The 25,044-nt window shown below is 41.6% G+C and overlaps 1 protein-coding gene across 2 annotated transcripts in view; it reads left to right on the top strand.

Moving 5' to 3' along the window:
* LOC134357262 (solute carrier organic anion transporter family member 4C1-like) overlaps positions 1-25,044 on the top strand; it is an 87,412-nt gene that overhangs the window by 22,035 nt on the left and 40,333 nt on the right. For both annotated transcript variants that reach the window (XM_063068604.1, XM_063068603.1), the window contains 3 exons: positions 6,549-6,743; positions 8,280-8,376; positions 17,873-17,994. In XM_063068604.1, coding sequence (XP_062924674.1) covers positions 6,549-6,743; positions 8,280-8,376; positions 17,873-17,994 — 414 coding nt within the window. The remainder of the gene's footprint in view (positions 1-6,548; positions 6,744-8,279; positions 8,377-17,872; positions 17,995-25,044) is intronic.

Below are 25,044 nucleotides of genomic sequence, written 5' to 3'. Positions count from 1 at the left end.
TCTTAAATCGAATACGTTCAATAATGTCCTCAACTCCGCTCCTCTGGTCATATATTTTAAGTTAATAAGAAGGATTCGGAAAGGTCAAATTACATCATATGAAAATGTTGAATAAATGGTGAATTTATTCTGTTAAACAGCATTGAGCTGCATGAGCCAAGATATAAATAAGTTTGATCTGTAACCAACACTGGCTCAGATTTGGATGTGAATATAAAGTAAGATGCATCAATTGAGATGTAATAAAGAGTAGATCAGCAAGCCATTGCTCATGACCACATTTGTCCAGTTAAGCATGGAAAGCAGGGAATTGAGTGTTGAAGTTGTTAAACTAACTTGATGGGTAAATATTAAGTTCATTAATTCATGTTCAAGTTCATTTCTTAAAGGCACCTTAGGTCAGGTGCTTCTCTAACAATGGAAAGTTGTTTTTAAATACATAGGGTCACATTCTTTTAGATTTTAATTGTTGTTGGAGATTTAAAAGATAATAAATGCAACTCGTTTTTTTCTATCTCTTCAGATATTTGTGTATTTTGGGAATTAAGAGATGTGAGACTAGTACAGGAAAGTGGTGCTGAGAAAAAAAGGTCTTGTTAGGGTTTATTATTAATAATGTAATCTTTCTTTCCTTCTTTTCCACTGAGCGTTGAGTTAATTTTTCCAATTACACTTCCATTTTCAGACACTAGGTAAGTATTCTTCACAAACAACAGGAATTCTGCAGATGCTGGAAATTCAAGCAACACACATAAAAGTTGCTGGTGAACGCAGCAGGCCAGGCAGCATCGCTAGGAAGAGGTAGAGTCAACGTTTCAGGCCGAGACCCTTCGTCAGGACTAACGTATTCTTCATCTCAGTTGGTTAAGATGTATAGAGCTAGAAATTATTTTGTAAAATTGTACTTTTTAAATGGATCTTTTTAATCTTCAAGTTCAAGATCTGTGAAAAATGGATCTTTTTAAATCCATCTTTTTAGATGGATCGTTTGAAGCACAGCAATGGCTTGAAAAGCAGCAATTGCTCGTGTGTGTGTGTGTGTGTGTGTATATATATATTTCTTAACAGGAGAATATATATATGTTTTAACAGGAGAATGAAGGATTGCTCAGGGTAGAGGGAGCCTTTTGCTAAAGACCTCGAAGAAATCTTTTCTGACAGATCATTTTTTTCAACTAAGGCCATTTTCTTTCTTTAGAAAAATGGGTGGTGCTGTGAAATAGAGGTGATAACTACTTATCCTGAGACACAAAGCCTAATTATCCAATGGAGATTTCATGGTATCTCCTTCCTGCCATCCTCTTGACCTTGTCATAGATTTTGAAGTGGTGTTTCATGCAGTGCACCAGCACTTTAATTCCTTCTGTTAAGGCAAGCAGTAACATTTATAAACTTGCCCTTCTGTCATGATTTGTGAAATTGTGAATGGAATGTCTGGCAGTGGTCGTCTTTGCATGACTATTTTAGCATATGTTCTTCTGCACATTATATGCCCTGGACCATGGTTGCTTGCTTGTTTTCAACTACCTTAGGCAGTTTGTAGCGGACCTCTGATCTTACAATCTCTAATGCAAAAGCCGGTTGAGTAAATGTAGAGAAAACGTAGCCACAGTAAATGGCCAGTGCTGCTTATTCATTGCTAGCCACACAATCTGGGCCACTTCACAAGCAAACTAAAATTTCAAAACTCCTTTCATGCCAAAATCTAGTTAGTCATTGGATCCAAGTTAAAAGATCGGTTACATTTGAAGCTTGCCTTCACATACAGGTAAAGATCCATGTAATCCCTCTGACTTGTGGTGGTCAACAGCCCACTTCAATAAACTGATTTACTAAAATCTGCATAATATTTCTATTATTATAATTTTAAATTTGACCATCACTGAGATTAATTGTAAGAATTAAGTAGAACTCATCACTTATTATGTGTTATAATTCCAAATGTTATCACATCTTGCATAATATTTATTGCATAGAAGTGGCTTATTCCTGAAACGGCAATGAGTTCATAGAAACATAGAAAACCTGCAGCACAATACGGGCCCTTCGGCCCACAAAGATGTGCTGAACATGTCCTTACCTTAGAACTACCTAGGCTTACCCTTAGCCCTCTATCTTTCTAAGCTTCATGTATCCATCCAGGAGTCTCTTAAAAGACCCTGTCGTTTCCACCTCCACCACCAGTGCCGGCAGCCCATTCCACACACTCACCACTCTCTGCGTAAAAAAAAACTTACCCCTGACATCTCCTCTGTACCTACTTTCAAGCACCTTAAAACTATGCCCTCTTGTGTTAGCCATTTCAGCCCTGGGGAAAAGGCTCCGACTATCCACACGATCAATGCCTCTCATTATCTTGTACACCTCTATCAGGTCACCTCTCATCCTCCATCGCTCCAAGGAGAAAAGGCCGAGTTCACTCAACCTATTCTCATAAGGCATGCTCCCCAATCCAGGTAACATCCTTGTAAGTCTCCTCTGCACCCTTTCTATGAGTTCATTGTCTGCAATAAATTAATGCATTGGAAATGACTAAACAGTATAAATGAAAATTGCCAAATTCATGTTTGGGAGTTTTGACACATCATTTACAAAGCTTCAGATGATTCAGAACTTAATCGACGAATTGAAAGTCTGAAGGAGCGTGGTATGGTAGGGGAAAATTATATAAAACTATAATTATAGAGTCCTGAAGAAGGGTCTCAGCCCAAAACGTCAACTGTTTACTCTTTTCCATAGATGCTGCCTAACTTGCTAAGTTCCTTCAGAATTCTAGGTGTGTTGCTTTAAAAACATTTATTGATGACAAAGTATTGTTATGAAACTGTAACCCAGCAGCATTTGTGAATACTATTGTGCCAAGCATGTTGTAATTATTGAGTGTTATCTTAGACTAAAGATGAATTGCCATATTTTAAATGCTTAGTCAGTAATGTTAATTCAACTGACCTGTGACAAGATCTAGAAAGTGCTGGTGATGGTGCACTTGTCTATTCTGTAAATAAGTGAGTTTGCAAGATGCATAAACTTGATAATCGCACAGTCCAGTCTTATGTGAAATTCAAAATGCTGAAGTAACTCAGGCCGAGACCCTTCTTCAGGACTGGAAAGGAAGCAGGAAGTCACCAGAATAAAGAGCTACAAGCATTCTTCAAATCCTTCCCCATCTTTCATTCTTCAGTCCTGACGAAGGGTTTCGGCCTGAAACGTCGGATCATCGTTTCTAACTGATCCTGCCTGACCTGCTGAGTTCATCCAGCGTACTGAAAGTGTTACCAGAATAAAAAGGTTGGGGGAAGGGAAGGAAGGCAGCTAAAAGGTGATCGGTGAAGCCAGATGGGTGGGAAAGGTAAAAGGCTGGAGAAGAAGGAATCTGAGAGGAGAGGAGTGGGGACCAGAGGAGAAAGGGAAGGAGGGGCACTAGGGGAAGTGACAGGCAAGTGAGAAGAGGTAAGAGTTTCTCCAGCACTTTGTGTGCATTGTTTTGGATTTCTGGCATCTGCAGAATTTCTTGTCTTCATGTAATTATTCAGTAGTTTTATGAATTATTAGTTATTTTCCTTTGTGCAGACTAAATTATCTCTACGTTGTGGAAGATAATTTTGATAGTCGGGCTAGTAGTGGGGCACATGGGGGTGGAAATCAGTGTCCTGAAGATCATAAACACAAGAGATTTTGCAGATGCTGGAAATCCTGAGCAGCGCACACAAAATACTGGCTGAACTCAGCAAGTCAGGTAGCATCTATGGAAATGAATTTCTTTCCCCATTCCTGTTCCGACATATGGCTCATGATCTCCTCTTTTGCCACGATGAGGCCACTCTCAGGATGGAGGAGCAACATACATCTCATATTCCGTCCAGGTATAATCCAAGCATGAACAACAATGTCTCCTTCCAGTAATTTTTTTTCTCTCTCTTCCCCCATATCTTTTCTATTTCCCAGCTGGCTTCACCTATTACTTTATAGCTGGACCTCCTTTCTCTCCCTCCACCTTTTTATACTAGTGGCTTCCCCCTTCCTTTCCAGTCCTGAAGAATGGTCTTGAATTGAAACGCTGACTCTTTCTTCCTTTCCGTCAATATTGTCTGACCTGCTGGGTTCCTCCAGCATTTTGTGAATATCATGTTGACTAGTATTTTGAACCATTAAGCCCTTCCAGTTCTGTATCCTCCCAGGATTGTCTCCATATGGGTGGCCACCCATCTGCAGGAAAGATGTAAACAAGGTTGAAAGAGTGAAGAGAAAACTTACGAGGATGTTGCCGAGTCGAGGACCTGAGTTATAAGGAAAGATTGAATAGGTTAGGACTGTATTCTTGAGAACGTAGAAGACTGAGAGGAGATTTGATAGAGAAAACAAATTTATGAGGGATATAGATAGGGTAAATGCAAACAGGCATTTTCCACTGAGTGAGACTACAACCAGAGGTCATTGCTTTAGGGTGAAAGATGAGAAGTTTAAGGGAAACATGAAGGGAATCTTCTTCGCTGAAAAGGGCTGTGAGAGTGTGGAATGAGTTGGCAGCACAAGTGGTCCAAGGGAGCTCAATTTCAACGCTTAAGAGAAGTTTGGATAGGTACATCGATAGTCAAGGTATGGAGGGCTATGGTTCCTTGTTCAGGTCATTGGGAGGAAGCAGTTTAAATAGTTTTGGCATGGACTAGATGGGCTGAAGGGCCTGCTTCTGTGCTGTACTTCTTGATGACTCTATTTCTGTTCCCTTGGGAAAACCAGATTTTAACTGCACACATATGAATTACTATTTTGATTTTATTGTCCTGAAATGTGGAGCTATGATAACCAAGAAAATTGGACATCTGGTGGAACTTTTTTCAGAACTACTTGTATGAATCGCAGTTATTTTCATTTATAAGTGCAGCTTATCAAAAATTTGACCTTTGGAATATTTTCCAGTAAATTGTGCCACATTACTCTGAGGAGAATTGGGCATTCCAAAATGAATTGAGTGCCCTTACTTAAGGGAGTCCTGTGGTAGCCCACACTCCAGGACTAGGGACCTGACCTACTTAATTTCCTTTTATTTCTGTAACTTAACTGCTTTCTTCGGCCTCCCCATGATCTCCCATTAACATCCCACCTGATGTCATGGCCTTGTGACAAACATCCCACTGATTTCCTACACCCATTCCCACCCCCCAGATCTGTACCAGTTTCAGATTTCTGACCACTGCCATGGCCTGACTACCATTCCAACCCACTGACTACAGGCTATGATCATCAAGCATACCCACACTTCCCGGCCACCGCCATCTCTGCCAACTGCTCCCTTCATCTCTGAGCCCATCTCCATTTTCCAATCTCTCATACAAGATCTGGTCTTTCCGCCCTCAATTTTAGTCAGGCACGTGAATGCCAGTCCTGACATCCCACAGCCCTGCCGACCCCAGCCCCCTCCCCCTAACTGGTCCTAGTCCTTAGCACGCTGTATTATTATTTGCGTGAAAGAATGTGTGGAGCAGATAACGAAGGCTTTGAGTAAAAACGATTTATTAGCATTAATACTGGGTTCATAAATTGCCACATTAATCCAAATTTTCAATACCCATTATATTGTTGTCTTGGCTGAATTTTCTGGTCAGCTGTGCATGAATCCAGTATTACAATTGTGCTTAACTAGAAATCATATTTGTCAGGCATGACACAGGAGTTTGTTGTAATTAGAAAGGCATCATGGTGCAATGCATTCTGTGAAACAAATTTGAACCCAGTTAAAACAGACAATTTGAATCTACTTATGATTGACAACTGGCACTGAACCATGCAGAGTCAGAACTAGAAATTGTCAGTTAAGTATGTTTAATTTAATACCAAGTCTCCAATAATAATTAAAATCTGAAGAATTTAGCTCCATGCCTATAAAAGTTAATTTCCTGTGCTAAAGAGATTATTTGGCAGTAATCAGAGTTTATTAATCCGGTAAACAAATTCACTTGCACTTAAATGGACGAACCCTATTTTCTGATGACTATCTTACCATTAAATAGATTTTTTCATTTACGCTTGTATATTTTGCATGTATTGATGATATTCTATTACAATACAACTCCTGTCAGATCAAGATGACTAGAGCAACAATTTTTTAATTTCCATCTTTAACCATGTTCACTGTAAATTGCTGTCTGATTAACAATTCATGTAAGCATTAATATTTTTACCATTGACATTATGTCTTAACTGAACAGTTGTCAATCTTCTTAACAGATCAGATCAACAACCTGGTATTGAGCTATATAGTCAGACAAATTCAGCTCCTCTCTTCAGTTTGCCAGATTATGGCTCGAAGGACATGGTTAATTAATATCTGATATCTTGTATTATGTTTCAATTTAATAGCTCTTTTTCTTTAAACTAGGTGTTGTTTCAAATGAGTGTAAATTATATGCTGAACTAATGACATTCCAGTTGAATATCATAACTTGTGGAATCAATAGGGACCAAAAAAAAGAAAAGTAATATTAAGATATAAAAACTCTTGCGACCTAAATTTTAAACTATTAGGATAATTGCACAATTTTATCTTTCAGATATTTGTGTTCCGTCCAGTGGTAATTCCACGACACAAGACTGCAAACCCTCTGTTGCACATAAAGACAGCAACTTTTTCTATCTGTTTTTGCTGGGGCAATTGTTGCATGGAGTTGGAGGAACCCCTTTGTACACACTGGGGACGGCATACCTCGATGACAGTGTTCCTAATGACAAGACTTCTCTATATATAGGTATGCTGGTGATATACTTACTTCAAAGGTCACTGATTTTCTGGAAAACTGTAGGACTCCTGAATTGGGGTGATATGATTCATACTGTTTGTTATGTCACACTACTTGTTGGAAAACAGAAGTTAAATTTTCAGACCTTACCATGTTATTAAATAGATGGTTGGGCGTGTGGGTAGAGAGCTGAGTGTGAAACTGGAATTCATTACCACAGACGTCTGTGGATGCCCAGTCACTGGATTTATTTAAAGTGGCGGTATCTAGGTACTTAATTAGTAAGGATATCAAAGGTTATGGAGAGGAGGCAGGAGAATGGAGTGGAGAAGGAAAATAAATCTGACATTTTTTTTAACCAAAATATACTATATTCAAAAATAAAATTATATACAATAAACCATTCAGTGTCTGTCAATCCTTTACAGATGTTTCCATTATACATATCCACACTTTTGGCCACCCACGTGGCACTCCGTTGGTTCACCTTTCCACACCATTGTTTGAGGGGTATACTCCCTGCCACCCGACCCCTCCCACTCTCGCGGGAGAAGAACCCTAAACTGTGGTCCTTCCCCACCGGGCCCTTGCGGTGGCTGCACCAAGTTTCAGCAGGTCCCTCAGCACGTACTCCTGCAGCCGAGAATGTGCCAGTCAGCAGCATTCTCCCACGGACATCTCCATGTACTGGTAGATCATCAAGTTTCAGACATAATTGAACGGTGGAGCAGACTGGATGAGCTGAATAGCCAAATCATGCTCCTATGTCTTGTGGTCTTATGCACGGACAATCATCAGTAATTTGATGGAGGATTTTCATTGCAGCTTTTATTGTTAAGATGGGGAATCATTTTTAAGCAGTTATTTCCTGACAAGCAAGGGTTATTGTGTGGTGCGATGCAATTTCAATGATAAAAAATATTGTTAAAAAAATCGGGGACTGAGAATGTGATTGCAATGTATGCAAATCTTTTGTTCACCTGATGCCCTTGGTTCCCACAGAGTACAGGGAGATCAGAACTCTCTTGTCACAAATTACCATAGATGAAACTCTCCATTTACTCCCTTTAATTTAGAGCAGTGGTTCTCAACCTTTTTTTTGCCATGGACCCCGTGCCATTAACCATGGACTCCAGGTTGGGTGCTCCTGATTTTGAGACAATAAATTTGCAAGCAAGGTGACTCCACTCCAAACACTACTTTTTACAATCTACTATCTTTACTTTTACTTTGGAGCATTTCCAGTTACAACCTCAACAATAACTATTTACATTTGTTAGCCACTTTAACATAGTACATGACAAGAAGGTACTTCACAAGAATAGTCGCAAAAACAACAATATGTTAAAGCATGCAGGATCGGTTATAATGAGGGTACAAAAGAAAGGGCAACAGAGAGACTTAGAATGGGGAATTCAGAATTTTGGCCTTGGGCATCTGGAATCACAGCCACTAAAGGGAAAGTTAGTTGAATTGTAACCATATTTTTAATGTTATGGTGCCTTACGTCTCAATTAAATAATCCTATTTTATGATACTCTGCAGGTATTGGAAATGGCATGGCAGTTCTGGGCCCAGCCATTGGATTTGTATTAGGTGGTCAGCTGCTGGACATCTATATTGATGTCGATCGTGTTTCCAGGTAAGTTGTGTGTCATTTTTTTTTGGATTTCTCCATGCTATGTTCTTTCCGTTTATTTGCTCTTACTCTTGTAGAATGAAAGAAATCACCGTCAGCACATCACTAGTAATATCCTTAGTTCTCATTCAAGATCTCTAGACTTTGCAGTAAGTAACAGAAATAACAGAAATTAGTTGAAGAAGATCTTCAACTCTTTTTTTTCCTTGCAACAGGTCCTTGAGTACTATGTTTACTTCTCCTGTTGTTATTTTTTTCTTTCTAACCCCAACCACTTTCCCACCAATACCCTTGCCCAGTTTCCCCCACCTTAAATTCTTCAAGTTAAAATCTGAATTCATTTGGGCAGGAAAAGAAGGAAAACCTTTGACTCTTTACATCCTCTCACACACATTACTCTTGTTTTCAATTCTTTACATCTTTTGTCTGTCACTTTCTCGTTGTTGCTATCCTTTTTCCTCATGATTTTCTTTTATTTTCACTCCAATATACAGTATTTCCAACTTGTTCTGCATCTCCTGGAAGGAAGACCCATTCCTTTAATGGTTTATCCAGTTTATAATATTTCCCTAATTTTAAAATGGTGTTGGACTTTAATCCGGTCTAGAAAAAAAATCGGTTTTAGACATGAGATTCTGCAGATGCTGGAAATCCAGGTCAACACACACAAATGCTGGTAGTATCTAAGGAAAGGATTAAAGAAGCAATGTTTTGGGCTGAGGCCTTTCATTGGGTCTTAGTCATCAAAACTGGGTTACAGGAAACAGCAGGACACAAAGGCAGGTAGAAAAAAACAGAAATAAGCCAAGCAGTAGAGGTTTCACCTACGCTCCATCCGCCAGAAAAAGCGGGATCTCCCAGTGGCCACTCATTTTAATTCCACTTCCCTTTCCTATTCCAACATGTCTCTCCATGGCATTCTCTACTGTCGTGGTGAGGCCACACTCAGGTTGGAGGAAGAACACCTAATGTTCCAACTCGGTAGCCTCCAATCTGATGTCATGAACATCAATTTTTCAAACTACCGGTATGGCCCTTTCCTCCTTCCCTGTTCCCCATCCCCTTTTCCCTCTCTCACCTTATCTCCTTGCCTGCCCATCACCTCTCTCTGGTGCTCCGCCGTCTTTCTTTCTTCCATGGCCTTCTGTCCTCTCCTATTAGATTTCTCCCTTCTTCAGCCCTTTATCTCTTTCACCAGTCAATTTCCCAGCTCTTTAGTTCACTCCTCCCCCTCCCAGTTTCACCTATGACCTTGTGTTTCTTCCTCCCCTCCCCCCACCTTCTAACTCTGACTCCTCATCTTTTTTTCTCCAGTCCTGCTGAAGGGTCTCAGCCCGAAACGTCAACTGCGCTCTTTTCCACGGATGCTGCCTGGCCTGCTGAGTTCCTCCAGCATTTGGTGTGTGTTGTAGACATTCATTAAGACCATGATGGATCCTCCGTCTTAAGACCACTTTCCTTCCTGGTACTTGTTTTCTTTGATTCCCGCTCGTCCTGATTCTTTCATGTTCCGTTTCAAAACTACTGAACAGATGAGCACCCACAGCCCACAGGATAGAGATTTCCAGAGCTTCCCCACCGATGAGTGAACATAGTTCTCCTTATACTGAATGGCTGACTTATTATCCAAAGATCATGCCATGTAATTCTAGCCTCTTAATCAGAGGAAAATGTCTGTCTTGTAATTACCCTCTCTAACCCCTATGTATTTCAATGTTTCATTGGGGTTATTATGTCCGTGGCTAAGCCACTGGAGATTGAAGCTGACACAGGCAAGAAGGTCTTCATTCATCATGTCAAATGACCATTCTGTTGGTGAGTGTCAGTACAATTTCACCAAGAACGATGATTATATCAGCTGATTCAATATAGTTTCAGTAATTGCAGTGATATTATTTACTTCAGTATTTTGAGTCTGACAAGCAGTTCCATTGAATTACATATTTACAAAAGGAACAAACTGTAACTGATGAGACATCCCTGAAAGATTCTTTTCTGGGACTACACTGCTCACATGGATAGAGATCCAGGCTGACTGCTTACACAAATATCAGCATTATTCCTATACAGAGCAAATATGCCTGTGACCATGTTTGGTCTGGAGCCTCCCTTTACCTCTATCACAATGAAGCAAAGTAATTTAGCTGCAAACAACAGGAATTCTGCAGATGCTGGAAATTCAAGCAACACACATCAAAGTTGCTGGTGAACGCAGCAGGCCAGGCAGCATCTGTAGGAAGAGGTGCAGTCGACGTTTCAGGCCGAGACCCTTCGTCAGGACTAACTGAAGGAAGAGTGAGTAAGGGATTTGAAAGTTGGAGGGGGAGGGGGAGATCCAAAATGATAGGAGAAGACAGGAGGGGAAGGGATGGAGCCAAGAGCTGGACAGGTGATAGGCAAAAGGGATACGAGAGGATCATGGGACAGGAGGTCCGGGAAGAAAGACAAGGAGGTGGGGGGGGGACCCAGAGGATGGGCAAGAGGTATATTCAGAGGGACAGAGGGAGAAAAAGGAGAGTGAGAGAAAGAATGTGTGTATAAAAATAAGTAACAGATGGGGTACGAGGGGGAGGTGGGGCCTTAGCGGAAGTTAGAGAAGTCGAAAGTAATTTAGCTGAAGTTATCTGATTCAAGGAAATCTGCGGATGCTAGAAATTTCCCCAGCATTTTATGAAGTTATCTGATGTCTGTTTTGATAGAGACCAGTAAATTACCCCATTGTCTTGTATTTGGCTGATGTGCAAAGATGTTTCGAGATCATGTCAGTATGCAAACTATTTCTCTTGAAATAGCCTCCTGCTGTGAGTCAATACTGCGTACAGAGCACAAAGTACCAATTGTTTACAAAGCTATACTTTTAATTTAAAAATTGATTACTGCTTGTAATTTACATTCAAAAAGATTTTTGAACATTTGTTCTCATTTGTATTAATGCCTATGGTCCACATAGTTCCTCAACTCTTGAAGATATCCCAAATAATCCCCATCATTACCTCTCCATATCAAGTCCACTGCATTCATCAAGCCATGCCATTTCTTCATTGAAGAAAACAATTGCATTAATGAAGGAAGATTTTTGTCATATTGTTTGCTGTTCCTACCTTCTCCTTTATTGCTACATCAGCTGCATCCTCTTTTCCAATCAAAGTAAATGCCTAATGGTCTAATATATTTTACCAAAGTCATAAGACATAGCAGAAATAGGCCATTCAGCCCATCGTCTGCTTCGCTATTCAATCATGGCTGATTTATTAACTCTCTCAAACCCATTCTCCTGCCTTCTCTCCGTAACCTTTTACACCTCTACTAATCAAGGACATATCAATCTCGCTTTAAATATATCCAAAGGCTTGGCCTCCAGAGCTGTCTCTGACAATGGATTCCACAAATTCACCGCCCTCTGGCTGAAGAAATTCCTACTCATTTCTGTTCTAAAGGGAGGCCCTTGCCCTCTGCCAGTAAAATATGCATTATGCTTCCAAACTGGCCATATTTTATCTTTGACTTTCTGCTTATTTCTGTTTACAAATGATTTTATATGTGCTTACTCTTTATTCCTATTTGCTGATGTGCTCTCCTACTCAGTTTATTTTTGTGTTTTCTTCTGGTCTTTTGGTACTCAACCAGGTTCTTTATCGAACTGTGAATCTGGCATTACTCGCAATGTTCGTGTTTGTGTTTTATATTCATTTTTACATATGAAGTAGACCGGACACTCCAGCTTTGGATGCTCTTCTTTACTCCTTGTGGAACTGCATTGTGATTGTACTCTGTTTTCTCCCTGGAGGGCACCCATTCCATATTTACTGCTGACCTGCAGACCTCTTGATTTTAGTTCATCTGGGTCAGTTTAAATTGTCGGAAAATAACCCGATTATTCAGAGGCGACCTTCCCACTCCTTTTCCGCAAATGATTGGGAACAATCATTGCTTCCTGCATGCTCCACACTAATGCACATTCCATATGTATAATTTCATTTTCTGATCTTAGCAGAGCTATGCTTCCTTCCTTGCTGGGCTGAAAATATTAAGACCGTAAGACATAGGAGCAGTATTAGGCCATTCGGCCCATCGAGTCTGCTCCACTGATTTATTATCCCTCTCAGCTCCATTCTCCTACATTTATCCTGTAACTTGGGGCACCATGGTAGCATCATGGTTAGCGCGACACAATTACAACTCAGGGTGTTCCAGAGTTCGGAGTTCAATTCCAGTGCCATCTGTATGAAGTTTGTACGTTCTCCCCATGAACCTCACGGATTTCCCCTGGGTGCTCTGGTTTCCCCCCACAGCCCAATGGCATACCAGTTGGCAGGTTAATTGGTCATTGTAAATTGTTCTGTGGGTTGCTGGGGCGTGCGGCTTGTTGGGCTGGAAGGGCCTGTTCTGTATTATATGCCTAAATAAATAAACCGACAAACAAGCCTTGACACCCAAACTAATAAAGAACCTATCAACCTTCACTTTAAACGTACCCAATAACTTGGCTTCCAACGCCATCTGTGACAATGAATTCCACAGATCCTCAGCTAATTATACTACAGGTTGACTACCGGTTATCCAAAATTCCAAAATCCGAAAACCTCCAAAATCCATAATTTTTTCAGCACTGACTTGATGTTACAAATGGAAAATTCCACAAGGCGCTGGGAAGGTTCTCAAGCCATGCACAGGTCTCTGCACACCCCAGACCGTTCTGAGAATTGATCTCACGTACGTAATGAATGAATGGAAGTTAATCAAAAATCAAAAATCACTGCATCAAGTGGAAAAATTAAGATCTCCATCGTGTATTGAATGAGTGGATTTGCCAGCTTTGCAGTGAGCATATACTGCTTAGCAGCACGCTGATCATGAAACAAGCAAGGATCTATCATGACATCGGTTGCAGGGGGGTGGGAACCAGAGCGCCAGAACAGACAGTGGAGTGGTTGTGGAGAAAGATGTTGTTAAGCCCTCACACAAAGTCAGGAATCAAATGGTTGAGCATGGCGAGATTAATATTCTGAGCTGCGTATTTTTCAATGCTAGAAATATTGTAGAAAAGGTGAATGAGCTTAGGGCCCGGAACTGCACATGAAATTATGACATTGTGGCCATTACTAAGACTTGATTGCAGGAGGGGCAGGACTGGCAGCTCAATGTTCTGGGGTTCTATTGCTTTAGATGTAATAGAGCATAACGGATTAAATGGAGAGAGGTGGTGTTACTGCTCAAGGAAAATGTCATGGCAGTGCTCAGTCAGGACAGACTGGAAAGCTTGTCTAGTGAGGCTTTATGGGTAGAACTGAAGAATAATAAAGGCATGACCATGTTTAGAGGGTTACATTATAGGCCACCCAACAGTCCATGGGATTTAGAGGAGCAAATTTGTTGAGAGATCACAGACCATTGCAGGAAACTTAAGGTTGTGATATTGGGTGATTTTAACTTTCCACTTATTGACTGAGTCTTCCATACTGTAAGAGGGCTGAATGGGAAAAAAATTGTCAAATGTGTTCAGGAGAGTTCCCTCAATCAGTACATAAAAGACTCAACTAAAGAGAGTGGGAAGATTTTCTATTAGAGAATGAGACAGGACAGGTGACAGAACTTTCTGTAGGGGAACACTTTGCATCTACTGATCATAATGCCATTACTTTCAAGGAAATTATGGAAAAAGATAGGTTTTGTACTTGGGTTGAGATTCTAAATTAGAGAAAGGCCAATTCTGATTGTATCAGAAAGGATCTGGCAAGTGTGGATTGGGATGGGTAGTTTTCTGGCAATGGTTTACCTAGTAAGTGGGAGGCTTTCAGAAATGAAATTTTGAGAGTAAAGAGTTGGCATGTTCCTGCCAGCATAAAAGGCAATGAATGATAACAGGTTTAGGGAACCTTGGTTTCCGAGAGATGATGAGGCCCTGGTTAAGAAAAAGGAGGAGGTGCCTTGCAGGTATAGGAAGGTGGGAACAAATGAGGTACTTGAGGGGTGTAAGACTTGCAAGAGAATACATAAAGAAGGAATCAGGAGAACTAAAAGAAGTCATGAGGTTTCTCTAGCAGACAAGGTGAAGGGGAATCCTAAGGGCTTCTACAAATATATTCAGAGCAAAAGGATAGCAAAGGACAAAATTTGTCCTATGGAAGATCAAAGTGATAATCCATGCATTGAGCCGAAAGAGATGGGAGAGATAATAAATGGATTTTTTTTTTTGCATCTGTATTTACTCAGGAGACAGACACAGAGTCGATAGGAGTGAGGTAAAGCAGCAGCAAGGTCATGGACCCTATACAGATTACAGAGGAGGAGGTGTTTGTTTCTTGAGGATAAATCCCCAGTGCCTGACAATACTTTCCCTCTGACCCAGTGGGAAACTAGTGCAGAAATTGCTGGGGCCTTAGCAGAGATACTTGAAACATCCTTAACCACGGTGAGATAATGGAGGATTGGAGGATAGCTAATGTTGTTCTGTTGTTTACGAAAGCCTGTAAGAGTAAATTAAGAAATTATAGGCCAGCAATCCTGACATCAGTAGTGGAAAAGTTATTGGAAGGTATTTCAAGTGACTGGATAAATAGGTACTTGGATAGACAGGGACTGATTAGGTGTTCAACATGGCTATGTGTTTGGTAATCGAGACTAACCAATTTGTAGAGTTTTTTGAGGAAGTTCTGAGGAAAGTTGATGAAGGCAAGTCAGTGGATGTTGTCTACATGAACTTTAACAAGGTCTTTGATAAGGTCCTGAATGGGAGGTTGGTCAAGAAGGTTCAGTCGCTTGGTATCCAAGGTGAAGTAGTAAATTGGATTAGACATCGGCTTTGTGGCAGAAGGCAGAGAATGGTCGTAGATGGTTACCTCTCCGACTGGAGGCCTCTGAATAGTGGTGTGCCGTAGGGTTCAGAGTTGGTTCCGTTGCTGTTAGTCATATATACCACCAATTTGGATGATAATGTGGTAAACTGGATTAACAAATTTGTGGATGACACCAATAATTAGGGGTGTATTGGACAGTGAGGAAGACTATCAAAGCTTGCAGTGGGATCTTTAGCGGCTGGTGAAATGGGCTGGAAAAATTACAGATGGAATTTCATGCAGTCAAGTGTGAGGTGTGGAACTTTAGGAGGACCACCAGGCGCTTCCATACCAGGCTGTGATGCAGCCAGTCAATATATTCTCCACTACACATCTATAGAAGTTTGTCAAAGTTTTAGATGTTATGCCGAGTCTTCGCAAACATCTAAGGAAGGAAGACACTGCTGTGCTTCCTTTGTAATTGCACTTACGTGCTGGGCCCTGGGACAAGCCCTCCGAAATGATAACACGGAGGAATTTAAAGTTGTTCACCCTCTCCACCTCTGATCCTCCAATGAGGACTGGCTTGTGGACCTTTGGTTTCCTCCTGAAGTCAATAATCCTTGGTCTTGCTGACACCACTCAGCCAGATTTTCAATCTCCCTCCTACCTGTTGCTTTGTCACGACATTTGATTTGGCCAATAACAATGGTGTCCTCAGCAAACCTGTATCTGGCAATGTGGCATTGGAGCTGTGCTAAGCCTCACAGTCATAAGTATAAAGGCAGTAAAGCAGGGGGCTAAGCAAACAGCCTTGTGGTGCACTTGTGCTGATGGAGATTGTGGAGGTGATATTGCCAACTCGAACTGGTGGGGTTCTGCAAGCGAGGAAATCAAGGATCCGGTTGCACAAAGAGGTATTGAAGTCTAGATCTTGAAGCTTATTGATTAGTTCAAAATAGTTAAATATCAAAACAGTTAATTGCTTCACACTTGGTACACTATATTAAAGTGTACCAGTGTCTGCTAATTTTAAGGCAATAAATAATAGTTCAATAGTTCCATTTAATATTAAAGAATATATACAATATACAACCAGAATTTCTTGCTCTTCGAAGACATCCATGAAAACAGAAAAGTACCCAAATAATCAGTGACAGTAAAAACTTTAGAGCTCCAAAGCTTCCCCCCCCCCCCCCCGACTCCCCCTCCCACACATAAGCAGCAGCAATGCTGGATTTCTAAAAAAAGTTAACTTCTTCTAATGCAGTTGTGATTTGGGAATATTGCTTTTCAAACATAATATCACTTCAATATCCTGTATCAAATTGTTCTAAATTTCAATTTTTCAAGTTAACAAAATTAGATTGTTCAGCTAGCTGTACAGGTCGTGGAAAAAGACCCATTCAGAGATGCGTGTGTTTGAGGGCTGGCAAAACAAAGTCTATGTGTTGGCAGATTCTCAGAATTTTACCTCATGGGGTTTGAATTAGCTGTCTCTTAAAGGTGGAGAGCTACAAACTGATTTTTGATACGAATTAGGCAAGGACTTTGATTACCGTTTGAGAATCTCAAGCACTGAGAAGAAATTGACCTCTCATTTCTGACCTGTTTTCATGTCTTCAATCCCTAGCATCCAGTTGTTCACTTTTCTGAAATGGATTGATGAGGTAGTCATAGTCATACTTTATTGATCCCGGGGGAAATTGGTTTTCGTTACATTTGCACCATAAATAATTAAATAGTAATAAAACCATAAATAATTAAATAGTAATATGTAAATTATGCCAGGAAATTATGAAATAAGTCCAGGATCAGCCTATTGGCTCAGGGTGTCTGACCCTCCAAAGGAGGAGTTGTAAAGTTTGTTGGCCACAGGCAGGAATGACTTCCTATGACGCTCTGTGTTGCATCTCGGTGGAATGAGTCTCTGGCTGAATGTACTCCTGTGCCCAACCAGTACATTATGTAGTGGATGGGAGACATTGTCCAAGATGGCATGCAACTTGGACAGCATCCTCTTTTCAGACACCACCGTCAGAGAGTCCAGTTCTATCCCCACAACGTCACTGGCCTTACGAATGAGTTTGTTGATTCTGTTGGTGTCTGCTACCCTCAGCCTGCTGCCCCAGCACACAACAGCAAACATGATTGCACTGACCACCACAGACTCGTAGAACATCCTCAGCATCGTCCGCAGATGTTAAAGGACCTCAGTCGCCTCAGGAAATAGAGATGGCTCTGACCCTTCTTGTAGACAACCTCAGTGTTCTTTGACCAGTCTCCAGTTTATTGTCGATTCATATCCCCAGGTATTTGTAATCCTCCACCATGATATGTTTCGATTAATATTTTGATGTTCATTTGATGAAACATCATCTTTTGCAAGATATTCTTAATAATCTATTGCCTAAACTATCCCTAACATTGAAAGTAGTCAAGGTGTATACAGTACCTCTGAAATTACTTTAAGCTAGATGTTGCTAAAATCCCTCGGAAGGATGAGAGAAAGCTAATGTGAACAAAATTGTTTAAAAATTCGCTAATACCAATAGCTATACTTTTTTTTTGTTTTTGTATGGTTCCCTGAGGTAAGATTAGGACACTGCAGCAAAAATTCAATCAGCACTGAAAGAGGCCTTTGGCCTAATGGTCCATGCTGACCAAGGATCCCAAGATTGACACCTAGGTCTCCTGTTTAAGACATTATTTTTATTTTGCAGCATTGATTTAATGCCAGATGACCCTCGATGGCTTGGTGCTTGGTGGATTGGATTTCTTGTGTGCTGGATGCTTTCCTGGAGTCTGATTATACCTCTATCTTGCTTCCCAAAGCATCTACCAGGTAAATCCCATGATTAATTCACTTTAAAATGATTACTGAACTAGTTAAAAATTATGTAAAGGATTAGAAACCTGAGTTGTTTTGAGTTTGGGATAGCATTGGTGTATGCATAAATTCGTTTTTATAAAATTAGATGCTCTCCACCCAATTGAAATAATAGAATATGCAAACTAAAAATAAAGTTTGCAAAATTAATTCTAAATAGAATGCTAAAATTGAATTCCAGCTTGCATTCTTACTAAGATTTAAGGTTATACAAGTTACTTACTAAGTTAATTGATTGACATATATCCTCTGCTGTGGAATCAATAATTTAAGCGTCAAGATGTCTTCAAGTTGGAGTTGTTTCCTGTAATACCTGGTTAATCTATTGTTAACATGAGTTAGCATTTTGGCTTGGAGATTAAATGCACGGTGGACATGTCTAACTAGAGAATGATTAAAGTTTGGACTTCTAATTAAGTTGGTTTCTAATGCTCATTAAGGAAGCCATTCATCAATGTGCTGGCTAGCACTGCATTTTATGAAAGTCTGGTAACAACTACAATCGCTTCTAAAGTGTGTATTTTACTGTTTATTTGATGTTTGAGAGCAAATGACTGCAATGAGTTTGAAGGGAACTTTTGAAACAAAAGAATGTTTCTTGAATCTGTCAAATCATATGATACTTACGATCAATACAGGGGACTGTGCGATTTATAGGTTATTGGTGATCACAGAATTCACTATTAACAGTAGCAATTGTGCTGGAAAATCAAACTTTTAAGGCAGAAGAAAGGATCACTTTGCATTTAAAAATGCCTTTATGACCTCTTCGGAATATTTAAAAGCACTTTGCAGCTACTGGGAGGAGTTTCACAATAACGTGCTTCACCGAGCACCTACACTCCGTCTGCCAGAAAAAGTGGGATCTCCTGGTGGCCACCCATTTCCAGTCCGATATATCCACCCATGGCCTCTTCCACTGTTGTGATGTTTTCAAACTTCCAGTAATGCCCCTCACCACCCCCCCCACTGCCTTCTCCATTCCCCATCCCCTTTTCCCTCTCTCACCTTATCTGCTTGCCCACCCATCGCCTCCCGCTGGTGCTCCTTCCCTCTTTTCTTTCTACCATGACCTTCTGTCTCTTTCACCAATCAACTTCCCAGCTCTTTACTTCATCCCTCCCCCTCCAGGTTTCACCTATCACTTTGTGTTTCTCTCTCCCCTCCTCCCATATTTTAAATCTACTCCTCATCTCTGTTTCCCCAGTCCTACTGAAGAGTCTCGGCCCGAAACGTCGACTGTACCCTTTTCCATAGATGCTGCCTGACCTGCTGAGTTCCTCCAGCATTTTGTGTGTGTTGCTTGGATTTCCAGCATCTGCAGCTTTTCTCTTGTTTTTGATCAAAGAGGAGGTATGGCAGCCTGGAGACATACACTTAATGTTTTAGGAACAGCTTCTCCCCTCCATGATCAGATTTCTGAATGGACAATGAACCCATGAACACCACCTCACTATTTAATTTTGCTCTCTTTTTGCACTACTTCATTTAATTATATATTAAATAAAATATATATTTTTGGGTATACCTGTACTATTGTAATTTATAGTTTTATTATTATTATTATGTATTCCAATGCAATGCTGCCACAAAACAATAAATTTCACAACAAATGCCAATGATATTAAACCTGGTTCTGAATCTGGTTCTAATTCAGCCTCCATGGCTATTTCTTCTTCGCTAGTTCATTAGGATATAGAATGACCGGTTTCCACTTTTGTTCCAAGGAGTTTGACATTAATGCGGAAATTGGCGAATCATCCGCAGGTTGATGGCGAGTTGCTGTTCCTCAGGTATATTTTGTGCTTCCTTAGAAAATGTAGGAAGCCGAAATCTGAGTGACAAGCAGCTGGACTGAGGATTGAGTGGCATTGTAGTGCAAAGCGTCACTCAATCAGTGTTTGGTTTCACCAGTGTGAGGCAGTCTATATTCCGATTCCAGCACAGACATTACCTTTGTTCTTTCCACTCCTACCCCCAACTTGACCCCCCCGTATCTTTATTTAACTTAAAAGACACTAATGTTCTCACTTTACCATTTCTGATGAAAAGACATTGATCAGAAACTGTTTTTGCAAAAGGAAAGATGTCCCAGTGGCTACCGATTTTAATTCTACTCCCATTCCTATTCTGGCATGTCTGTCCACGGACTCCTCTACTGCTATGATGAGGCCAAACTCGGGTTGAAGGAGCAACTTCTCATATTCTGTCTGGGTAGCCTTCAACCTGATGGCATGAACATTGATTTCTCTAACTTCCTCCCTCCCTCCCTCCGTCTCTCTATCTCCAATCCCCATTCTGGTTCCCCTTCTCCTCCTCACCCGCACATTACCTCACTCTGGTTCTCTTCCTTCCCTTTCTTTCATGGTCCTCTGCATTCTCCTATTAGATTCCTTCTTCTTCAGCCCTTTGCCTCTTCCACCAATCCCCTCTAGGCTTAATTCACCCCTCCCCCCCACCCACCTTTCTCTTCATATGGTCTCACCTGCTAGCTTGTACTCCTTCCTCTCCACTCACCTTATTCAGGCCTCTTCCCCATTCCTTTCCAATCCTGTTGAACGGTCTCAGCCCAAAACGTCCCCCACAAACGCTGCCTGACTTGCTGAGTTCCTCCAGCATTTTGTGTGTGTTGCTCAAGATTTCCAGCATCTGCAGAATCTCTTAGAAGCAGAACACTACAGCACTGTATAGGTCCTTTGGCCCACAATATTGTGCTGATCTTTTAACTTACTCTAAGATTGATCTAACCCTTCCCTCCTCCATAGCCTTTAATTTTTCTATCACCTGTGTGTTTATGATCTGAAACTTCAGTTCTGTTTCTTTATACACAGACTCCTTATGCTGCTGTCTGTTGGAGTCCTGCAATAGCTCAGCTTCATGACTCATAAAACTTGTGGCGACGTGTGGCCTGCTGCGTAACTTTGCTATCATGATAAAGCTGCCCTTATCACTAGCTAACAGCAAGAAGCTGAGAAGTCTCAATAAGAGGAAAATGTCTCAGCGGAAAAAAGGGGTTTGGAACATGTACCTCCCTTTCCTGCTCTGGTTCACTGAGATGAGGAGGAATTCCTTTAGCCAGAGGGCGATGAGACAATGGAATTCATTGCCACAGACGGCTGTGGAGGTCAGGTCATTGAATATATTTAAAGCGGAGGTTGATAGGTTTCTGATTAGGAAGGCTGTCAAGAGTTATGGGAAGAAGGCAGGAGAATGGGGTAGAGCAGGATAATAAATCGGACATGATGGAATGGTGGAGCAGAGTTGATGGACCAAATGGACTAACTCTGTTCCTATGCTTATGATCAAATACTTTATCACTGACATCAGTAATCTCCAAATAGCACCTCATATCGAAGGCTTCTCACTCCTTATCTTTCCCACAATGCAAACATTGCTAACACAGAATATACATTCTAATCTCTTTTAGTAAATTAAATTATAAATACTGAGATTCTGCAGGTGCTGGAAATCCAGAGTGGTGTACACAGAATGTTGGAAGAACTTAGCAGGGCAGGCAACATCCACGGAGGGGAATAAACAGTCGATGTTTCTGCTGAGACCCTTCTTGAGTCTTGAGGAAGGGTCTCAATCTGAAATGTTGACTGTTTATTCCTCTCCATAGATGCTGCCTGACCTGCTGAGTCCCTCCAACATTTAGTATGTGTCACTCGAGTAAATTAAATTATTACACAATGTATCAATGAACTTGTCATGGGGATTCTCTGTGTGCTCTAACTGTGCGTCAATAGTTTAAGCTTACTGGTCAGGTTTCACCACTTGGAATCACTGCCAAGAGTCTCTTTGTGTCCATACTTACCACATTCAGATGCACTCAGACTGTCATTCCACAAGACCATATGGTATAGGAGCAGAATTCAGCCATTTGCCCTATCAAGTTTGCTCCACTGTTTCATGGTGGCTGATCCATTTCCCCTCTCAGCCCCAATCTCTTGCCCCTCCCCGGAGCTCTTTCAGCCCTGACCAATCAAGGATCTATCAACCATTGCCTTAAATATACATAAAGGCAGCTTCCACAGCTGCCTGTTGCAAAGAACTCCACAGATTCACCACTCTCCGTCTAAAGAAATTCCTCATCTCTGTCCTAAAATTTCACCCCTCTATTCTGAGGCAGTGTCCTCTGTTCTTAGACTCTTCCAGCATCTTCTCTACATCCACTCTGTCAAGGCCTTTCACCATTTGTTAGGTTTCAATAAGGCCACCCTTCATTGGCCCAGAGCCATCAAATACTCTTCATATGGCAAGCCATTCAATCCTGGAGTCATTTTCGTGAACCGCCTATGAACTATCTTCAGTTTCAGCACATCCCTTCTCAGATAAAGGGCCCAAAACTGCTCACAATACTCTAAATGAGGCCTCACCAATGCTTTATAAAGTCTCAACATTACATCCTTGCTTTTTCTATTCTAATCCTCTTGAAATGAATGCTAACATTGCACTTCCTCACCACAGACAGAACCTGCAAATTAACCTTTAGGGAATCCCGCGCAAGGACTCCCAAGTCCCTTTGCGCCTCATACCTGTCTGGCTTGAGAGGCCTGAACCAGTGAGGTAACCTGACTGATAGCTGTGTCTCCAAAAGAATCAGGTGCATTATCACTGACATGTCATGAAATATAAATGTTATAAGTAGGGCAAAAACTGATGCAAATATAGTGAGGTATTGTTCATAGGTTCATTATCCAGTCAGAAACTGGAGGGGAAGAGACTGTTCCAAAAACATTGAGTGAAGCCTACACTAAAATAGTCACAAACCTCACACCAAACCCCAATAACACCCTCCCCCAGTGTGCAATTGAAAAGGCTGTAGTTAGCTTTGGAGTTTGAGATTTAGAAGGGCCACCTGTACACTAGACTATCTGGCTGAGCTGAGAGAGGCTGGTAAGTTCCCTCTTAAAGGACCTGCTACCACCGAGAACATATTGTATTGATGATGTAATCTGATACAGAAAAAAGTGTGAAGAAATGCATATTGGCAGCAAGAATGAGGAAAAGCACTAGAGAATAAAGGACGTTGCTCTGTGAATACATGGCTCCTCTGTGGAGAGAGTTAAGTGTAACAAGTTCCTGGGAGTTCACGTCACAGATGGCCTCATCTGCTCCCTTAATATCACCTCCCTGAACAACGAGGCACAGCAGCACTTTCACTTCCTAAGAAGACTGAAGCATCTTAGGCTCCCCCATCCCATCTTAACTGTGTTTTACAGCAGCACAGTTGAGAATGTCCTGACAAGTTGTATCTCCATCTGGTACGTGAGCAATCGAACATTGGACTAGAAGGACTGTGAGACCAGCTGAGAGAATCACAGGGGTCTCCCTACCATCCAAGTCAAGTCAAGTTACTTTTTATTGTCATTTTACCGTTATCAACCATATGCTGGTACAGTACACAGTAAAAACGAGACAATGTTTTTCAGGACCATGGTGCTACATGAACAATACAAAAACTACATTGAACTACGTAAAAAAAAAACAACACAAAACTACACTAGACTACAGACCTACCCAGGACCGCATAAAGTGCTCTAAACAGTGCAGGCATTACAATAAATGATAAACAAGACAATATGCACAGTAGAGGGCAGTAGGTTGTTGTCAGTCCAGGCTCTGGGCATTGAGGAGTCTGATGACTTGGGGGAAGAAACTGTTCCATAGTCTGGTTGTGAGAGCCTGAATACTTCAGTGCCTTTTGCCAGATGGCAGGAGGGAGAAGAGTTTGTATGAGGCGTGCGTGGGGTCCTTCATAATGCTGTTTGCTTTACGGATGCAGCGTGTGGTGTAAATGTCTGTAATGGCGGGAAGAGGGACCCCGATGATCTTCTCAGCTGACGTCACTATCCGCTGCAGGGTCTTGCGATCTGAGATGGTGCAATTTCTGAACCAGGCCGTGATACAGCTGCTCAGGATGCTCTCAATACAACTTCTGTAGAATGTGGTGAGGATGGGGAGTGGGAGATGGACTTTTCTCAGCCTTTGCAGAAAGTAGAGACGCTGCTGGGCCGCCTTTGCTATGGAGCTAGTGTTGAGGGACCAGGTGAGATTCTCCACCAGGTGAACACCAAGAAATTTGGTGCTCTTAACGATCTCTATGGAGGAGTCGTCGATGTTCAGTGGAGAGTGGTCGCTCCGTGTCCTCCTGAAGTCGACAACCATCTCTTTTGTTCACATTCAGAGACAGGTTGTTGGCTCTGTACCAGTCCGTTAGCCGCTGCACCTCCTCTCTGTATGCTGACTCATCGTTCTTGCTGATGAGACCCATCACGGTCGTGTCATCGGCGAACTTGATGATGTGGTTCGAGCTGTATGTTGCAGCACAGTCGTGGGTCAGCAGAGTGAACAGCAGTGGATTGAGCACACAGCCCTGGGGGGCCCCCGTGCTCAGTGTGATGGGGGGTGTTGGAGATGCTGCTTCCAATCCGGACTGACTGAGGTCTCCCATTCAGGAAGTCTAGGATCCAGTTGCAGAAGGAGGTGTTCAGGCCCAGTAGCTTCCAATCAGCTTTCCAATCAGTTTCTGAGGAATGATTGTGTTGAATGCTGAACTGAAGTCTATGAACAGCATTCGAACATACGTGTCTTTTTTGTCCAGGTGGAGGGTGATGGCAATGGCATTGTCTGTGGAATGGTTGGGACGATACGTGAACTGCATGGGGTCCAGTGAGGGGGGAAGCAGGGTCTTGATGTGCCTCATGACGAGCCTCTCGAAACACTTCATGATGATGGATGTGAGTGCAACGGGATGGTAGTCGTTGAGGCAGGACACTGAAGACTTCTTTGGCACGGGGACGATGGTAGTGGCCTTGAAGCACGAAGGAACGACAGCACTGCTCAGGGAGATGTTTAGATTAGATTAGGTTATGAGGACACTCAGTCCTCATTTATTGTCATTTAGAAATGCATGCATTAAAAATGATACAACGTTCCTCCAGAATGATATCACAAGAAAACACAGGGCAAACCAAGACTAAAACTGACAAAACCACATAA

Source organism: Mobula hypostoma, chromosome 16 (genome assembly GCF_963921235.1).
Source record: "Mobula hypostoma chromosome 16, sMobHyp1.1, whole genome shotgun sequence".
Taxonomy (NCBI): Eukaryota; Metazoa; Chordata; class Chondrichthyes; order Myliobatiformes; family Myliobatidae; genus Mobula; species Mobula hypostoma.
The sequence above is the reverse complement of the archived record's forward strand: the minus strand, read 5'-3'. Positions and strand labels throughout refer to the sequence as shown.